Here is a 15419-nt window from a genome sequence, read left to right as displayed (position 1 = left end):
ATGATGGCTCTAACCTATTTTCTTTTTTCTGTATTATTTTTGTTTTTAAAATCTTTCAATAAAGAAAAAAAAAAAGAAAGCTTACTCCATCAGAGGAGTTGCTTCCTCATGGGTGGAGACTTGGGCAGATTTGCCCAAGAAAATCTATAAAACAGCTACATGGTCTACCCTTCATACCTTTACCAGGTTCTTTAGCGTAGATGTAACAGCCAGCAAAGACACCAATTTCGGGTCCTCCATTTTGAAGGCAGGCTCAGTGGGCCCGCCCTAGACTTGGGACTGCTTTGGTATGTCCCAAACATTCAGGACTACCAGACACATTGCACTAGAATGAAAGATTAGGGTTCTTACCTTGATAATTTTCTTTCTTACAGATGTGTCTAGTAGTCCTGAAGCCTCACCCTGTAAGTTGGCTTTGCCTGCCTTTTGCCTAGGAATCCGTCTGCCTTTGGAGACTTCTCTTTCTCTCAGATAAGCTGAAAACAAAAACACCACACAACATGCAAGACAGCAAAGTCTGGTCTAAGTCTCTGCTTGATAACAGGATACATGAGTAGCTCCAAACTCTATTTAATATTAGTGCAGTTTGCACAAAGTTTTGGTATCTGTTTTGATCAGTTACTTGAACATTATAATGTTCATTGATGCTTGTTAAACAGCAGAACAGAATTGTAGTGTCGGGAATATTTTCCCATTTCCTTTCTTTCAGTTATGTCTGTCATTACAGTGCTCCCCATCCCCATGAGCTTGGTCCCCATTCCTGCAAGCTTGGTCCCTGTCCCCACCCCATCCCCACGAGCTCAGTCCCCATCCCCGCGAGCTTGGTCCCTGTCTCTGCCCCATCTTCACAAACTCGGTCCCCACAAGCCATCTGACCCATCTGCACAAGCCTCAGTTATGATTTTATATTGAACTTATTTTATTAAAGTATAAAAAGGAACAATATTCTGTACAATTGTCATTTTAGAAACACAAATAATACAGAGCAAGGATCAACAAAACCCCTGTCTCCCCTCCCCTCTCCTTCACATCCCTTCCACTATCGAGAAAATTGAATAAGCCAAATTATTACAGAATGCTACATAGAAAAACCATGCTAACAGAATACTGCAGTCACACATGACAGGAATAGTGTTAGGGAAGTGCAACTAGGGCAACTGTCCCCTGGTCAGAGAGAACTCTAAGTCAGCTGGAAGCTAAAGAAGTATGATCTGGGCTTTGCTGACCTCAGTTATGTCTAACACCAGATCTAGCTGGATACAAAATAGAAAATAAAATTATTTTTTTCTACCTTTTGTTGTCTCATGATTTTATTCTTCAAATCATGTTGGTCTCAGGCGCTGGTCTCTGTTTTCTTTATTCTTCTCTTAACTCATTTGCCAGGATCTCCTGACCATTTGACATTTCTTCTTTCTCCATGCTCACCATCCATCTTCTATCTCTGTGTATGTATTGTTCCCCATGTTCAGCATCTCCCTTCTCTATCTCTCTTATACATCCCTTTCTAGTATTTCCCCTGTGCCCATCTCCCTGCCTTCATCATCTCACCATTCTATGATCCCCTCCCCTTGTGGAAGTTACATAGGAAGGAGGGACTCGGCGGTAAGAAGGTTCCAGAGCAGCCCTGCATGTGATGTTGCCTCTTCGTCCTACAAATGCTTCTAAGAGGCTGGTAAGCTTGTCCCGAGAGACATAAAGAGGCCGACGGGGAGCCACAGGGGGTTTTTGCCAGTAGCCGCAACTGGGAGTGAGGGAGGGTGTGAAAGAGGGGGGGGGGCTGTTGGACCCACGATAGAGAGGGATGGGACTGCTGGACCCGCAACCATGAGGGGTTGCTGCTAACTGGGAGGTGTGTGAAGGGAAGCGACTCACAGCAGATCCTTCACTGCAGGGGCAAGGCCATTCACCACTCTTTGGGGTGGTGTAAAGTCTTGTCCCTGTATCTGCGGCAACCAGTTGATTTTTTCCCCCCATTTCTGCGGGTTACCCATGGCTAATTTAGGGAAACAGTCACTGTGTCATTCTCTAGCTCTTAACTCCTGTTGAGGCTAGTCGGTTCCCCAGCGAACATAGATTGATGTTAAACAGGATCGGAGACAGTTGGGAGCCTTGCAGAACGCTGCAGTGCATGGTCCAGATAGGGGAGAGTTTGTCGTCAAAGATGACTTGGTATGAGCAGCTTGTTAGAAAGCCCCAGAAACAGTACCAGACTGTGCCTGTGATGCCAATAGCATCTAGGCAAGCAAGAGGTATGTGGTGGTCCACTAAGTCAAAAGCGCTGCCCAGGTTGATTTGCAGAACAAGGGCACTCTCAGTAAGTGGCTGGAACAAGCCTCTTATGTTACTTTGTAATTCTGCTTTATGCTATTCTGTACTGGAGGCAGGAATAATGTCTGTCCATCTGTCTGTCTGTCTGAGGGCAAAATAACTTTCCTAACAACAGAATGGGATGAAATTTAGCATGAGGTAAAATCTGTAAAAAGACATAATAGGAACATGACGGCAGATAAAGGCCAAATAGCCCATCTTGTCTGCCCATAATAAGTTTGAAAATGGACCAAATTGGACTGGGGATTTAAAAAAAACAACAAACAAGCCTCTCCCATAACAAAATGGCCCAGTTCATTTATTTGGGAAAAGGAATTCCAGCTTCTTTAGCAGAGTAAAATGTAGTAGGGAATAGGGCAAGATAATTTAAAAGGTGGAATTCCTACCCCTTCTTTTACTAAGGTGTGCTAGCATGCACACATTAGTGTTTAATGCACCTTAGTAAAAGAAAAGGGCTACTATTCCAAACTCCCAGACTGCCCCCATTGCAATCTCCTCATCCCAAACTGTTCCCATAGCCCCAAAACTACTTCCACACAACTGCCATACCACATTGTAAACTGTTCCATCCCAATAACTATCCCCCATAGCTGTCACTCCACCCCACAAATTGCCCTATTCTCAAATACTACCCTCTGCAACTGCCCCACCTCCCTAGAAATAGCCCTATCCCCAAAAAGTACTCTCTGCAATTGTCTCAAATCTAACAACTACCTCCTGCAACTGATAGACCACCCCACATACTGTCCCAACATCTATCAATTTTCCTCTGCAACTGCCTTGCTATCATCAAACTGTCCCCACTCCCACAAAAAAAACTACCTCTAAAAACTTCCCTCTCCAAAATACTACTCCCTCAGATGCCCCACCACCCTGTAAAATGCTCCACCCACAAAAGACTATCTTCCCCTCCAACTATCTCATCCCCCCCCCCATGAGCAAGCCTTCCAGAAAGTAAACCCGCATAATGAAGACCCTACAAGATCAATCCCCCCTAAAAATAACCCCTCATGTTCAGGATCCCTTTCCCACAGGAACCATCCCAAGTTGAAGCCAGCCCCTCACCACCACCACCTAGCTCTCCTCACCTTGACTCACCCAAGGGTTTTCTTGGAAGTCCAATGGAGTAGGATGAGAGCAGACTTTCTCTGCTGCTACTTCACCAACCATCAGGGATCAAATTGGCACCTAAGATACCTAATAGTAGTCCCACTGCATGTCCCCTAATCCTTTTATTTTTGAAAAGAGTAAACAAGGCATTGCCATTGCCAGTAGCAGCATTTACCCTTATATGACAAAAGGACCCCCTAGCAGTAGTAACAAGAGATTACCACTAGGGATCATGAGTCATTTTGAACACAGAGCAGCTACAGGGCTGGAGTGGAGGGGGATCACTCCTGCCCTGGACCACTGAATAATCCATGACTGAGTCTGAGAGAGAGTGAGGGAGGAGTATGGTTGTGGGGCCTCAGCTAAGGGGAAAGGGTTCATTTCTGGGATGGCCTGTTTTTGGAGTTCATAAAAAGATGGGTGATCTTGGGGCATCTTATCCTGGGGAGCTTGATCAGGGGGGCTGATTTGCGAGCATTCTCATTTGAGGGGGCTTGGGTTGGGGTTGATTGGGTAGAGTTTGGGTTGGAAGGATTAGAGGGGGGGTTCTCTCAGGCTATGACTATGCTACTGGGTTGCTTTTTGAGGTGATGTTAAATGTATCTGCACTATCGGTAGTGGTGACAAGTAGCACACTGTACCATCCTGCACACTGTCAGAGATGAACACTGTCTTAACAGAAAAGAACAATCACACAGGTAGGAAGAATAGCAAGCTAGTATCTGGCCTGCCAAACCAGTGCTGGACAGTCTCTACAACAGCAGTTTATCCTTTTAATTGGCAGATGGTGAAATGGCTGTTTTATGTAACTTGATGTTGAACGAGAGCAATAGTGCCATGTAACAGGCATTTGGAGATGCAGATCTGCCATAAGAGCCATAGAAGACACATGTTGCTTCTGAGCAACAATGCCAAATAAAAGGTTATGATGGACAAGGTTAAAAGTTGAAGATAGATCTACAGAAACAGCTAGGGCCACACGATTGCTATCTAACACTGAATGAATCTCGCTCTGCAAAAATGTATTAATTTTAAAAAATTGTCAACTGCCCATTCCTAGGCAGCCTTACAAAAGTAACATACACAGAATGGAACAAACAAGACTTATACAAACATCTTAAATTACAGATGAGTAGTTACATCTTAAAAAGCCATAGTTTCATAGATCCTCACAGTTCAATTCATCCTAAAACCAGCATTAGGCAACACATCTTTTATTGAAATGCTTCTAGAAATAGTGTAGTTTTAAGCATTTTAAGAAAAACTTCTGAATATCAGATAGAGCCCTTAGCAGTCCAGTTAATTTGTTCCACAGTGTTATTCCCATGGTGGAAATAGCAGAAGTTCTCGTATTCTCATAATGCATTTTTGAGAAGTCTGTCAGTGACAATCGTATCGCTCCTTCAGATCGCAAAGTTCTGATTGCCATAGTTTGTGATAAATACCAAGGAATCCCATGGTAATGACTTTAAACACCAAAGTTAATGTATTGAAAATAATACGTAATCGCACAGACAACCAGTGCAATTTCTTCAGCAAATGTTAAAATTGTCTATATACTACAGTATGTCCATCTCTACACCCAGACTGATATGGATGAAGTGCCAGCAACTTCTCTACAAGGTCCACTAACTGAAAATCAAATAATCTTCACCACTTTAGAAATAAATTAATGTTTTCAACGAGGAGGACAACTAGTCAGTAGCACAGAAACCAGATATTTTTTGTTCTCTCAGGATTTCCGCAGCTGGCATTGTGCTTGTTGCAGGTTTCCGGGTCTCACTGCGTCTTTCTCAGGTAGAAACCAACTTTTCAGCCACCGTGTCATGGCTTTCTTCAGGGTATGCTCTGAAGTCTGCAGTATGACTTTGGAAATAGTGAGTTCACTGACCTGATTGGGAGCAGGGCAGTCCACCAATTTGAATTGTGGTGGGAAAGTCAGTCAGAAATTTGAATTTTGTTGTGGAAGTCCATAGAATGGAAATTCAGTTTGGTGGACTGCCCTGTTCCTAATCAGGTCAGTGAACTCACTATTTCCAAAGTCACACTGCAGACTTCAGAGCATACTCTGATGAAAGCCACAGCACGATGGCTGAAACATTGGTTTCTAGCTGACAAAGACGTAGCGAGACCCAGAAATCTGCAACAAGCAGAGATTTTTTTTTTTTTTTTCAAAAGAGCAGGTATTATTTATGGAAATTTTCTAGTTATCTGAAAATAACATAATCCTTGAGATAAACTTGGAATTTGTCTGCTGCAGCTCATCAGGGCCTGACTTACTAGAAAGCTTAATAACTCACTTAGGCTCCAGAACGGGGCCTAATTTACTAGAAAACTTAATAACACATACATATGTACCAGAATAGGGTAGGCCATAGCTCTACCAACATTTTGCCCAACACAACATCAGAACCTCAGAGGTGGTGCTGGAGATTAGTTTGTTTGGCACTTCCAACCAAAAAGAGACTTCACCAGGTAAAAAAATAAAATAATTCAGACTACGTTAATATGCTTCTGCATAGCGCTGGCACAAAACCAACGTTGCCCTCGCCCCCCACCAGCATGTTTTCAACAATTACGATTACTTGGCTTCCACTAATAGCTGCACTTCAGATATTTGTCTCTTGGCTTTGCCTATAACTGTGCTCCTAGCCCCACTACTTTCACTCAGCCCCCCACCTCTCTCATACTCTGCACTCTGTTCTCATCTAATATTTCTCTTTCTTATACCCCTAAATCTTGCCTATCTTTCCAGCTACCTGAAACCGTATTGACAATCAGTGTGAACTCAGCTGTGTAAACGCAGGAACAGTGCTGCTCTTGCCACACGAGACAGTGAGATCAAGACTTACTACAAGCTTCAGATGCAAAGGAGCCACATAGTCCGTTTCTGCAACAGAAGCTATAAAACCAATTTTGGAGGGACACAAAATCACAATATCAAAAGCCAAATCCTAGACACCAAGGCAACCTGGAAATTAGGATTCATTAAGCCCTTTCCTAATTTATGGGTTACTGTTACAAAACAGCAGTAGACATTCAGTCTAAATTAGTGTGTAATATTTTTTAAATATTTGCATTAGGAAATTAGCTGATTGCGCTATGTACAGTAGCATGTCAGTATGTAAAATATCTACAGTGCGTTAAAAATCCACACTAATCCCAACAAATGTGCTGACACCGCGTGGATTATTTTTTTACTGAGGTTTTCTGAATCAGCAGCAGCAGAGTGAAAGCAGGTGCTTTTCCAGCTCATCCAGTATGACCACTGGGTGTCTACGCAGTTTGATGAGCTAGCCCACACCCCCCGTCGGAGCCCCTTAAAACACTGTTTTTCTTCGGCGCGGGCTTCCGCCTCGCGCTCAGTTGTCTCGGCGCGCCTTTGTCGGCGCGCGCTTTTGACCTGTCACCCAGCAAGCCAGCCACAGCCAGGTTGCATTGCACTGCTCAGTTCTCACACTGGTGCAGCCAGATGGAAATTAAAACTATATATCTTGTATAAATAAGCATTAAGCCACAATGTGTAGTAAGTTAGGTTTCGATTAACACTGATCATTTATTCATGCCACAGTCACTGAATATTTATTACACATAAGTAAAAATATACGCACTAATAGATATGCTCTTATCCAGGCTATACAGTAGCTATCAGCATAGAGTTGTGACTACAGTACTCCGGTTTCCAAGCTAGGTAGCTCACCCCTCTTTAGAGGACCTGGTGAGCCTTCACTTATTACATTAGTTGGTCAACAGGTACACAAAACTCCTTGAAGCAATTACAGTAATCCATCCGCTTCTACCTACGGAAGAAGCAAGCTGCTGTAACACATTACCTCTGGCCGCCATCTACAGTTCAATTTGGCTATTACATTTGGGGACCTGAACAACCACGTGAGCGAAGCTGCTCTTGTGAAAAATATTCCTTTTGATGTGTTAGAAGGCATTCAACATTTGATTTGTGATAATGCAGAATTTTGGAATGCCTCTATAAGAGAGTTATCATGCTTGGTTATGACTTGCTTAGATTACATTTCCGTACAACTGGTGAATGAATACGCTATTAGGAAGAGGCAATTCTTATTATTACTCTTCTCCTTAATTTGTTCGTACAGGGCACATATCTGATAGACCTTTGACGCGCTGCTCGAGTCTGCGCAGATGTTTTCCCTTGCTAGTACTGAAATAAAACAGTAGAGGGAGCTACTGAGGTTGTTTGACGTCAGAATGTGACTGCTTCGAATACTGCAAACGAAAGGAATTTTCTCGCCGGGTGCGGTGGCGCGTGCCTGTAATCCTAGCTGCTAGGGAGGCTGAGGCTGGCGGATCGCTTGAGTCCAGGAGTTCTGGACTGCAGTGTGCTATGTCGATCGGGTGTCCGTACTAAGTTCGGCATCAATATGGTGATTCCGAGGGAGCTCAGGATCACCAGGTTGTCTAAGGAGGGGTGAACCGGCCCAGGTCGGAAACGGAGCAGGTAAAAACCCCCGTGCCGATCAGTAGTAGGATCGCGCCTGTGAATAGCCACTGTAGAACAGCCTGGGCAAGACAGTGAGACACAGTCTCTTTTGTCTTTTGAGTATGTAATCTATTTTCCTTATCTTAAGCAAACTGTGACATATAATTAAAAACGCTAATGTTGCCTAAGAATTATTTTCCACAAAAATACTAATTATTATTTTAAGATTTTGTTGGCTATTTAAACTGTTTTATCTTGAAAAATAAATATCTTCCCCGTTCAAAAGACCTCATCCTATCTTTTACAGGGGCAATTTTCCTGCCCTCTGCCTGTCAACCTTGGGATAATTTTCTGATCATCCTTGCGATTCTTCCCTCCACCAGTAGGGGTCAGGGCATTCAGCAGTTGGGGAAGTTCGCTGTGGTGCTCACAGGTTTGATCCTGCAGGGTTGCCGTAACAGGCCAGTATCTACGTGTGGGTTCTGGCGTGCGTTCCGGTGACCAGGTAGCTGCAGCAGGCTCCGTCTGTCTATGGGTTTGGCGCCATGAAGGGCAGGTTTAGTACCGTCGATATCCGAGCTGTCATCGCAGAGCTCAATGCCAGGTACAACTGTCGCCCGGATGCCGGGCGCTGTAAGTCTTCTGGTGTGCAATAGGGGGAAGGGGGATGCTGGGGGTAGATCATAGTACCTATATCAGAATGGTCTCCAAAAGTCTTAGCACTGCTTTGAATGCAGATTAACCGTAAAGCTTTGAGGTTTTAACTATTACAATAAATGAAGTTTAATAACCCGATTCTAGCTTGTCAAGTTTGGCAGTGATCTTTGCCGGTAAAATAGTTCATTGAACTGATGTCACTTCTTTTGAGAGTTTGAGCCTGTGTGATTTTAAATCCAGATCTTGCTATTCGAATTCAAGTCCAGTAAATAAAGATTTTTTTTCAGATGTATATAAAACAGATATTAAAATTTTAGCTTAATTCACAGTTTAAAATTGTTTACAACGATTGTTATCGTTTCCAGGAGTCCTTTCTGAAAGCAGTCTTCCTTGAAATGAAATCGAATTTGATGAGTTCCATGCTATGTGCTGTCATTTCTGACATTTTATATCTAGTGAGAGCCAATGATGCGTGCTGAGATCTTATAGATATGGCTGCATCTAGAGAATAGGCTTCTTGGGGTCTTAGCATAACATTTTTCTTTATTTGTCATTAATTGTCCAAACAAAAATATGTATCCTGTACTGACGGCAGATAAAGACCAGAATGGTCCATCCAGTCTGCCCAACCTGATTCAATTTAAATTTTTTTTTTTTTTTTCTTCTTAGCTATTTCTGGGCGAGAATCCAAAGCTTTACCCGGTACTGTGCTTGGGTTCCAACTGCCGAAATCTCTGTTAAGACTTACTCCAGCCCATCTACACCCTCCCAGCCATTGAAGCCCTCCCCTGCCCATCCTCCTCCAAACGGCCATGCACAGACACAGACCGTACAAGTCTGCCCAGTAACTGGCCTAGTTCAATCTTTAATATTATTTTCTGATTCTAAATCTTCTGTGTTCATCCCACGCTTCTTTGAACTCAGTCACAGTTTTACTCTCCACCACCTCTCTCGGGAGCGCATTCCAGGCATCCACCACCCTCTCCGTATAGTAGAATTTCCTAACATTGCCCCTGAATCTACCACCCCTCAACCTCAAATTATGTCCTCTGGTTTTACCATTTTCCTTTCTCTGGAAAAGATTTTGTTCTACGTTAATACCTTTTAAGTATTTGAACGTCTGAATCATATCTCCCCTGTCTCTCCTTTCCTCTAGGGTATACATATTCAGGGCTTCCAGTCTCTCCTCATACGTCTTCTGGCGCAAGCCTCCTATCATTTTCGTCGCCCTCCTCTGGACCGCCTCAAGTCTTCTTACGTCTTTCGCCAGATACGGTCTCCAAAACTGAACACAATACTCCAAGTGGGGCCTCACCAATAACCTGTACAGGGGCATCAACACCTTCTTCCTTCTACTGACTACGCCTCTCTTTATACAGCCCAGAATCCTTCTGGCAGTAGCCACTGCCTTGTCACACTGTTTTTTCGCCTTTAGATCTTCGGACACTATCACCCCAAGGTCCCTCTCCCCGTCCGTGCATATCAGCTTCTCTCCTCCCAGCATATACGGTTCCTTCCTATTATTAATCCCCCTTCTCTATTAATACTAACCTTCTCATGTTTCATGTTAACCAAATTTCTAAATATCACACAAGCTTACTATTCCAACTTGATAAGTCACTACCACTTATCACTTATATAGCACTGAAAGGCATATGCAGCGATGTACATTTTGATATTTATAGACAGTCCCTTCTCAGAAAAGCTTACAATCTAACTTGGACAGACAGACATGACATAGAGGGTAGGGGATGCAGAACCCAAAGTGAGAGAAGTTAGGAGTCGAAAGCACTCTTAAAGAGGTGGGCTTTTAAATGGGCCTTGAACACTGCCAGAGACAGAGCCTGCTATAGGATTTGGGCAGCTTGTTCCAAGCATATGGTGTAGCAAGACAGAAGGGATGGAGCCTGGAGTTGGCGGTTGAAGAGAAGGGCACAGATAGGAAGGACTTACCAGCTGAGTGGAGATCACTGGGGGGGGGATAAGAGGAGATAAGTGAAGAAAGATAGTGAGGGGGGCAGCTGAGTAAGTGCGTTTGTAGATCAGTAAGAGGAGTTTGAATTGTATTTGGAAATGGATGGGAAGCCAATGAAGTGACTTTAGGAGAGGAATAACATGAGTAAAGTGGCTCTCCCAGAATATGAGTCGTGCAGCTGAATTCTGGACGGATTGGAGGGGAGCAAGATGGCTAAGTGGAAGGCCTGAGAGTAACTAGTTGCAGTAGTCTAAGCGAGAGGTGAAGAGGGCATGGATAAGTGTTTTGGTAGTGTGATCAGAGAGCAAGAGTCAGATTTTGGTAATATTATAGAGGAAGAAGTGTTAGGTTTTAGTGATATGTTGTATCTGGGTGATGAAGGAGAAAGAGGAGTCAAAGATGACCCCGAGATTACAAGCAGACAAAACAGGAAGGATGAGAGTGTTGTCCACAGAGATGGAGAATGAGGGAAGAGGAGAGATGGGCTTAGGCAGGAAGATGAGCAACTCTATTTTAAACATATTCAATTTTAGATGGCGGTGAGACATCCAGGTGGCAATTACAGGCAGGCTGAGACTGTGGTCTGGGTTTCATTAGAGATATTTGGCACAGAGAGGTAGATCTGGGAATCGAGAGATAGATCTGAGTGGCTCCTGACGCTCATAGGAACTCTATGAGCATCGGGAGCGGAGCATTCTGTGTGGCTCCCTGTGCTGTTGCAGTTTAGTAAAAGAAAGGGGGGGGGGGATAAGTTATACCCTGATAAACCTATGAGGAAATTTATTTCAAAATAGTCTCACTCTTTTTGAAAGAAAAGTTTCAAAATGAATTAGAAAAAAAACCAACAACATATGAATTTGTTCCCCATGTAACCAGACAAAGATTTGTCTAGCTTAGTTATAGTCAAACATATATTCTTTAAAGAAATATGTTGACCAACTGAGAGAGATTCACTTAAGGAATGATAGGTAAAAGATTCTGGTGTTGGTACATTTGCTGTCCCAATTATTACGCTGAAATAGTTCAGGAGAATCTTGACATTTCAGTTGTTCTTGACAGCATGTCAGTTTCTCTGGTCTCACAAGAGAAAAATCTTCTCACACAAATTCAGGTTGGGGGGGGAGTAGGTCCCCCAGATGAAAGAGAAGTTTTAGGGGAAGGAGATAACACAGCAGTCAGTGTCATCTTGGTAGAGACATGCTTGTCATAAGACCTTTATTTACAGTCGGAATGGACATCCCCTTAGATCCATCTAAGAACATAAGAAGCGCCATCTCTGGATCATCTTCGGTCCATCAAGTCTGGCGATCCGCACACGTGGAGGCCCTGCCAGGTGTACACCTGGCGTAATTTTTAGTCACCCATATCCTTCTTTGCCTCTCGTAAGGAGATGTGCATCTAGTTTGCTTTTGAATCCTAGGACGGTCGATTCCGCAATAACCTCCTCTGGGAGAGTATTCCAGGTGTCAACCACTCTTTGCGTGAAGCAGAACTTCCTGATATATGTCCTGAACTTGTCCCCCCTTAGCTTCATTCCGTGTCCTCTTGTCCATGTCAAATTGGACAATGTAAATAATTTTTTCTGCTCTATTTTGTCGATTCCTTTCAGTATTTTGAAAGTCTCGATCATATCCCCTCGCAATCTCCTTTTCTCAAGGGAGAACAATCCCAGTCTCTTAAGTCGATCCTCGTATTCCAGTTTCTCCATCCCTTTTACTAGCTTTGTTGCTCGTCTCTGCACCCTCTCCAGCAGTTTTATATCCTTCTTTAGGTTGGGAGACCAATGTTGGATGCAGTATTCCAAGCGGGGTCTGACCATTGCTCTATAAAGCGGCATTATGACCCTCTCCGATCTACTCGGGATTCCCTTCTTTATCATGCCCAACATTCTATTTGCTTACTTTGCCGCCGTCGCACATTGTGCTGACGGTTTCAGGGTCCTATCTGTCAGTACACCCAGGTCCTTTTCTTGTTCGCTCTTACCCAGAGTTGCACCTGACATTCTATACTCGTGTTCCTTATTCTTTCTGCCTAAATGCATTACTTTGCATTTCTCCACATTAAACTTCATCTGCCATTTCTCTGCCCATTCCTCTAACTGACACAAGTCGCTCTGGAGTTCCTCACTATCCTTCTGCGATCTGATTGTTCGGCATAGCTTTGTGTTGTCTGCAAACTTGATGATCTCACTGGATGTTCCTTCTAGGTCATTGTTATAAATATTAAATAAGATCGGCCCAAGTACTGAGCCCTGAGGTACACCGCTAGTCACTTTCTCCCAGTCGGAGAACTTCCCATTTATGCTCATTCTCTGTTTTCTGTTCTCCAGCCATTTTCTCTCCATCTTTGTATATCCCCCTCTATTCCATGGCTTTGTAGTTTCCTGAGAAGTCTTTCGTGTGGAACTTTGTCGAATGCTCCATGCTCCAGATTAGCTCCAAAGACTCTTGTAACATTTAAGAAGACTTAGGGCTCCTTTTACAAAGGTGCACTAGTGTTTTTAACGCATACACCAGATTAGCGCGTATTATAGCACGCGCTAGCAAAAAATCTGCCTGCCCAAAAAGAGGCGGTAGCGGCTAGTACGCACAGCAATTTAGCGCACGCTATTCCGCGTGTTAAGGCCCTAGCCGTGCCTTTGTAAAAGGAGTCCTTAGTCAATGAAGATAAACAAGAAGCATTTATTATACTCCTTCCTATCTGTGCCTTCCTTTTTTTAAATTGTAATTCTCTCCCCCTTTTTCCCTCCTATATCAAATCTGTGTTTTTACATGGTTCATATTGTGATTGATTTCAACCCTTTTAATTTTTATAATTATTTTAAATCTATTGGAAACCGCTTAAACGTAATTATAGGTGGTATATCAAATTAGAAATAAACTTGAAGCTTGTCACGACCCCTTTGGGCTCGCAGCTGTGTCCCGTGGAATGGATACCCAGATATACCGGCCTCCTAGGAACCCTCTCCAATGACACTTGTGAGAAGGGTGTCCGGTCAAGTGCCTGCAGCAACATGGACTCCTGTGCTCCCTGAATAAATATTATGTTACAGTACTAAAAAGATTACTGAGAAAAGATTACCAACAGCCAAATACTTCAGCACTTGTGCAATAACACTGACTTTGGCAGAGATAAAAGAATCTAAGATCCCCAACTAAAGCAGTGAACCCCTTCTTGCTCTGACCATGCCTCTTAGCAGTCCTCTGGATGAAAGACAGAATTCTGTATTGTGGCTCACAAAGTATTCATAGCTGTCCACCCAGATAGCATCTTGTTAGTATATAGTCCCAAACCTCAGCCAACATTAGCAGTAGGTCACTCAGGCAAGGTTAGAAGCCATATTAGTTTACATTTCTCTGTACTGTTGTATACAGAGAGGCTCAGTACTTAGATGGCTCAGAGAGACAGTCACTTTTCAGAGCTCTCAGATCTGCCTCTGCTGTCCCCTCTTTTTGTTTTGTTCACACAAAGTTTGGCCCCAGACTTTAGTCCACTGTCCTCAGGTGACTGTCTTGGCCCAATCAAATCACACATTCATCCTGCCCAGGAAAAAAAAAATTAGGCATGGAGAACAATCAAATATGTGTTGATTCAGACGCCCTTTTCTGTGCCAGTGCCAACCAAGGAGGTCCACAAGTCTTATCACATACTTGTGTCATTGTAAGTCTGTTTTATTAGCAACTTCACTCTCAGAGTAGAAAGCTGCACAGGAATGGGGTTGGCGGAAATCCCCTCAGAGATTGTGGGAATCTGGCAGGAATGGAAGTAGCTCCTGTGGGGTTCGCATGGGAGTAAACTTATGGTTAGCTTATGGGCTGCAGCCTTTGAAGAAAGATGGTGGTTGGAGAATTTATGGCTACAGAGTAGTGAGTGAGAAATGCTTTATGGAGGGGAAAGGATAGCTGTTGGGACATGAGAGGGGATAGAAAGAGAGGTAGAGGGAAAATTTATGGGCATGGGAGGAAGGGAAGAAAGAGAAAGAGAAAGATGCTGTACAGTGGGGGAGAGTGAGAATTATTGGACATGGTAGTAGAGAGGAGGGAGGTAGAGATGCATGGGGGAGAGATGAGAGAGGGAGACATGCTGGACATGGTGGTGGTAGGGAGGGAAGGATGAGACAGATCCTGCATAGTGATGGAAAAGGATGTGAGAGGGAGCATGTTGGACATCATGGTGGAGGGAAGAGAAGGACAGATGCAGCATGAGGCTGGAGAGGGATGATAGAAGGAGAAATATTAATTATTGGATGGGGGAAGGGGCAAAAGATGCACAGGGGGAGAGATGAGAGATAAAGACATGTTGGATGTGGCAGTAGAAGAGGTGGGAGAGGTACAATTTCTCTCTCTGTCTTTCTCTCCCTTCCCATTCCCTGTGCAGAAAGGGAATGAGTGAGAGAGAGAGGCATATTGGACATAGGGATGGAGAAGAGAGGAAGAAATGCTGTGCAGGTGGGGGAAGGGGAGTAGGAGAGAGATTTTGGATCCAGGGGCAGGGCATGAGGATGCTTTACAGTGGGATGAAGGGAACAGAGAAGGAGAAATGCTGGACTACAGTAGGAGGGACAGGAAGGAAGAAAAAGGGACAGGTGAACGTTGGTATGTGTGTGTGGGGGGGAGGGGTGAAGTGTTAAGGAAAGGGAGATTTCAGACTTGAAGGCTGATGAATGAAGGGAGAAGCTAGGAATGGTGACACCCTGTAAGAGAATAGTGATTACAGTGGGTAAAAATATGGTAATGGGAAGTAGACTGAAGTTGGAAGGGATTGAAAGAGTGGGTGAAAGAAAAAGATGGAAAATTGATAGTTGAAAATTAAAGAGGAGAAGGGAGAAAGAGGGTGAAATTTGAGTGGACTGAGGTAGAAAAGAGCTAAATGGAAAGGCTAGTATGTCAGAGG

The 15419-nt window shown here is 43.7% G+C and overlaps 1 protein-coding gene across 3 annotated transcripts in view; it reads left to right on the top strand.

Annotated features, from left to right (window-relative positions):
• Window positions 1-7710: 7710 nt before the first annotated feature.
• The window catches only part of NEMF (nuclear export mediator factor), a 137193-nt gene continuing 129484 nt past the window's right edge, over window positions 7711-15419 (top strand). For 2 of the 3 annotated variants that reach the window (XM_033951339.1, XM_033951338.1), the window contains exon 1: window positions 8361-8498. In XM_033951339.1, coding sequence (XP_033807230.1) covers window positions 8440-8498 — 59 coding nt within the window. In that variant the 5' untranslated portion in view covers window positions 8361-8439. Of the gene's footprint in view, window positions 8015-8360; window positions 8499-15419 lie in introns of those variants that run through there. The other variant, XM_033951340.1, reaches the window with a different exon arrangement.

This window comes from Geotrypetes seraphini, chromosome 7, assembly GCF_902459505.1.
Source record: "Geotrypetes seraphini chromosome 7, aGeoSer1.1, whole genome shotgun sequence".
NCBI lineage: Eukaryota > Metazoa > Chordata > Amphibia > Gymnophiona > Dermophiidae > Geotrypetes > Geotrypetes seraphini.
The sequence above is the reverse complement of the archived record's forward strand: the minus strand, read 5'-3'. Positions and strand labels throughout refer to the sequence as shown.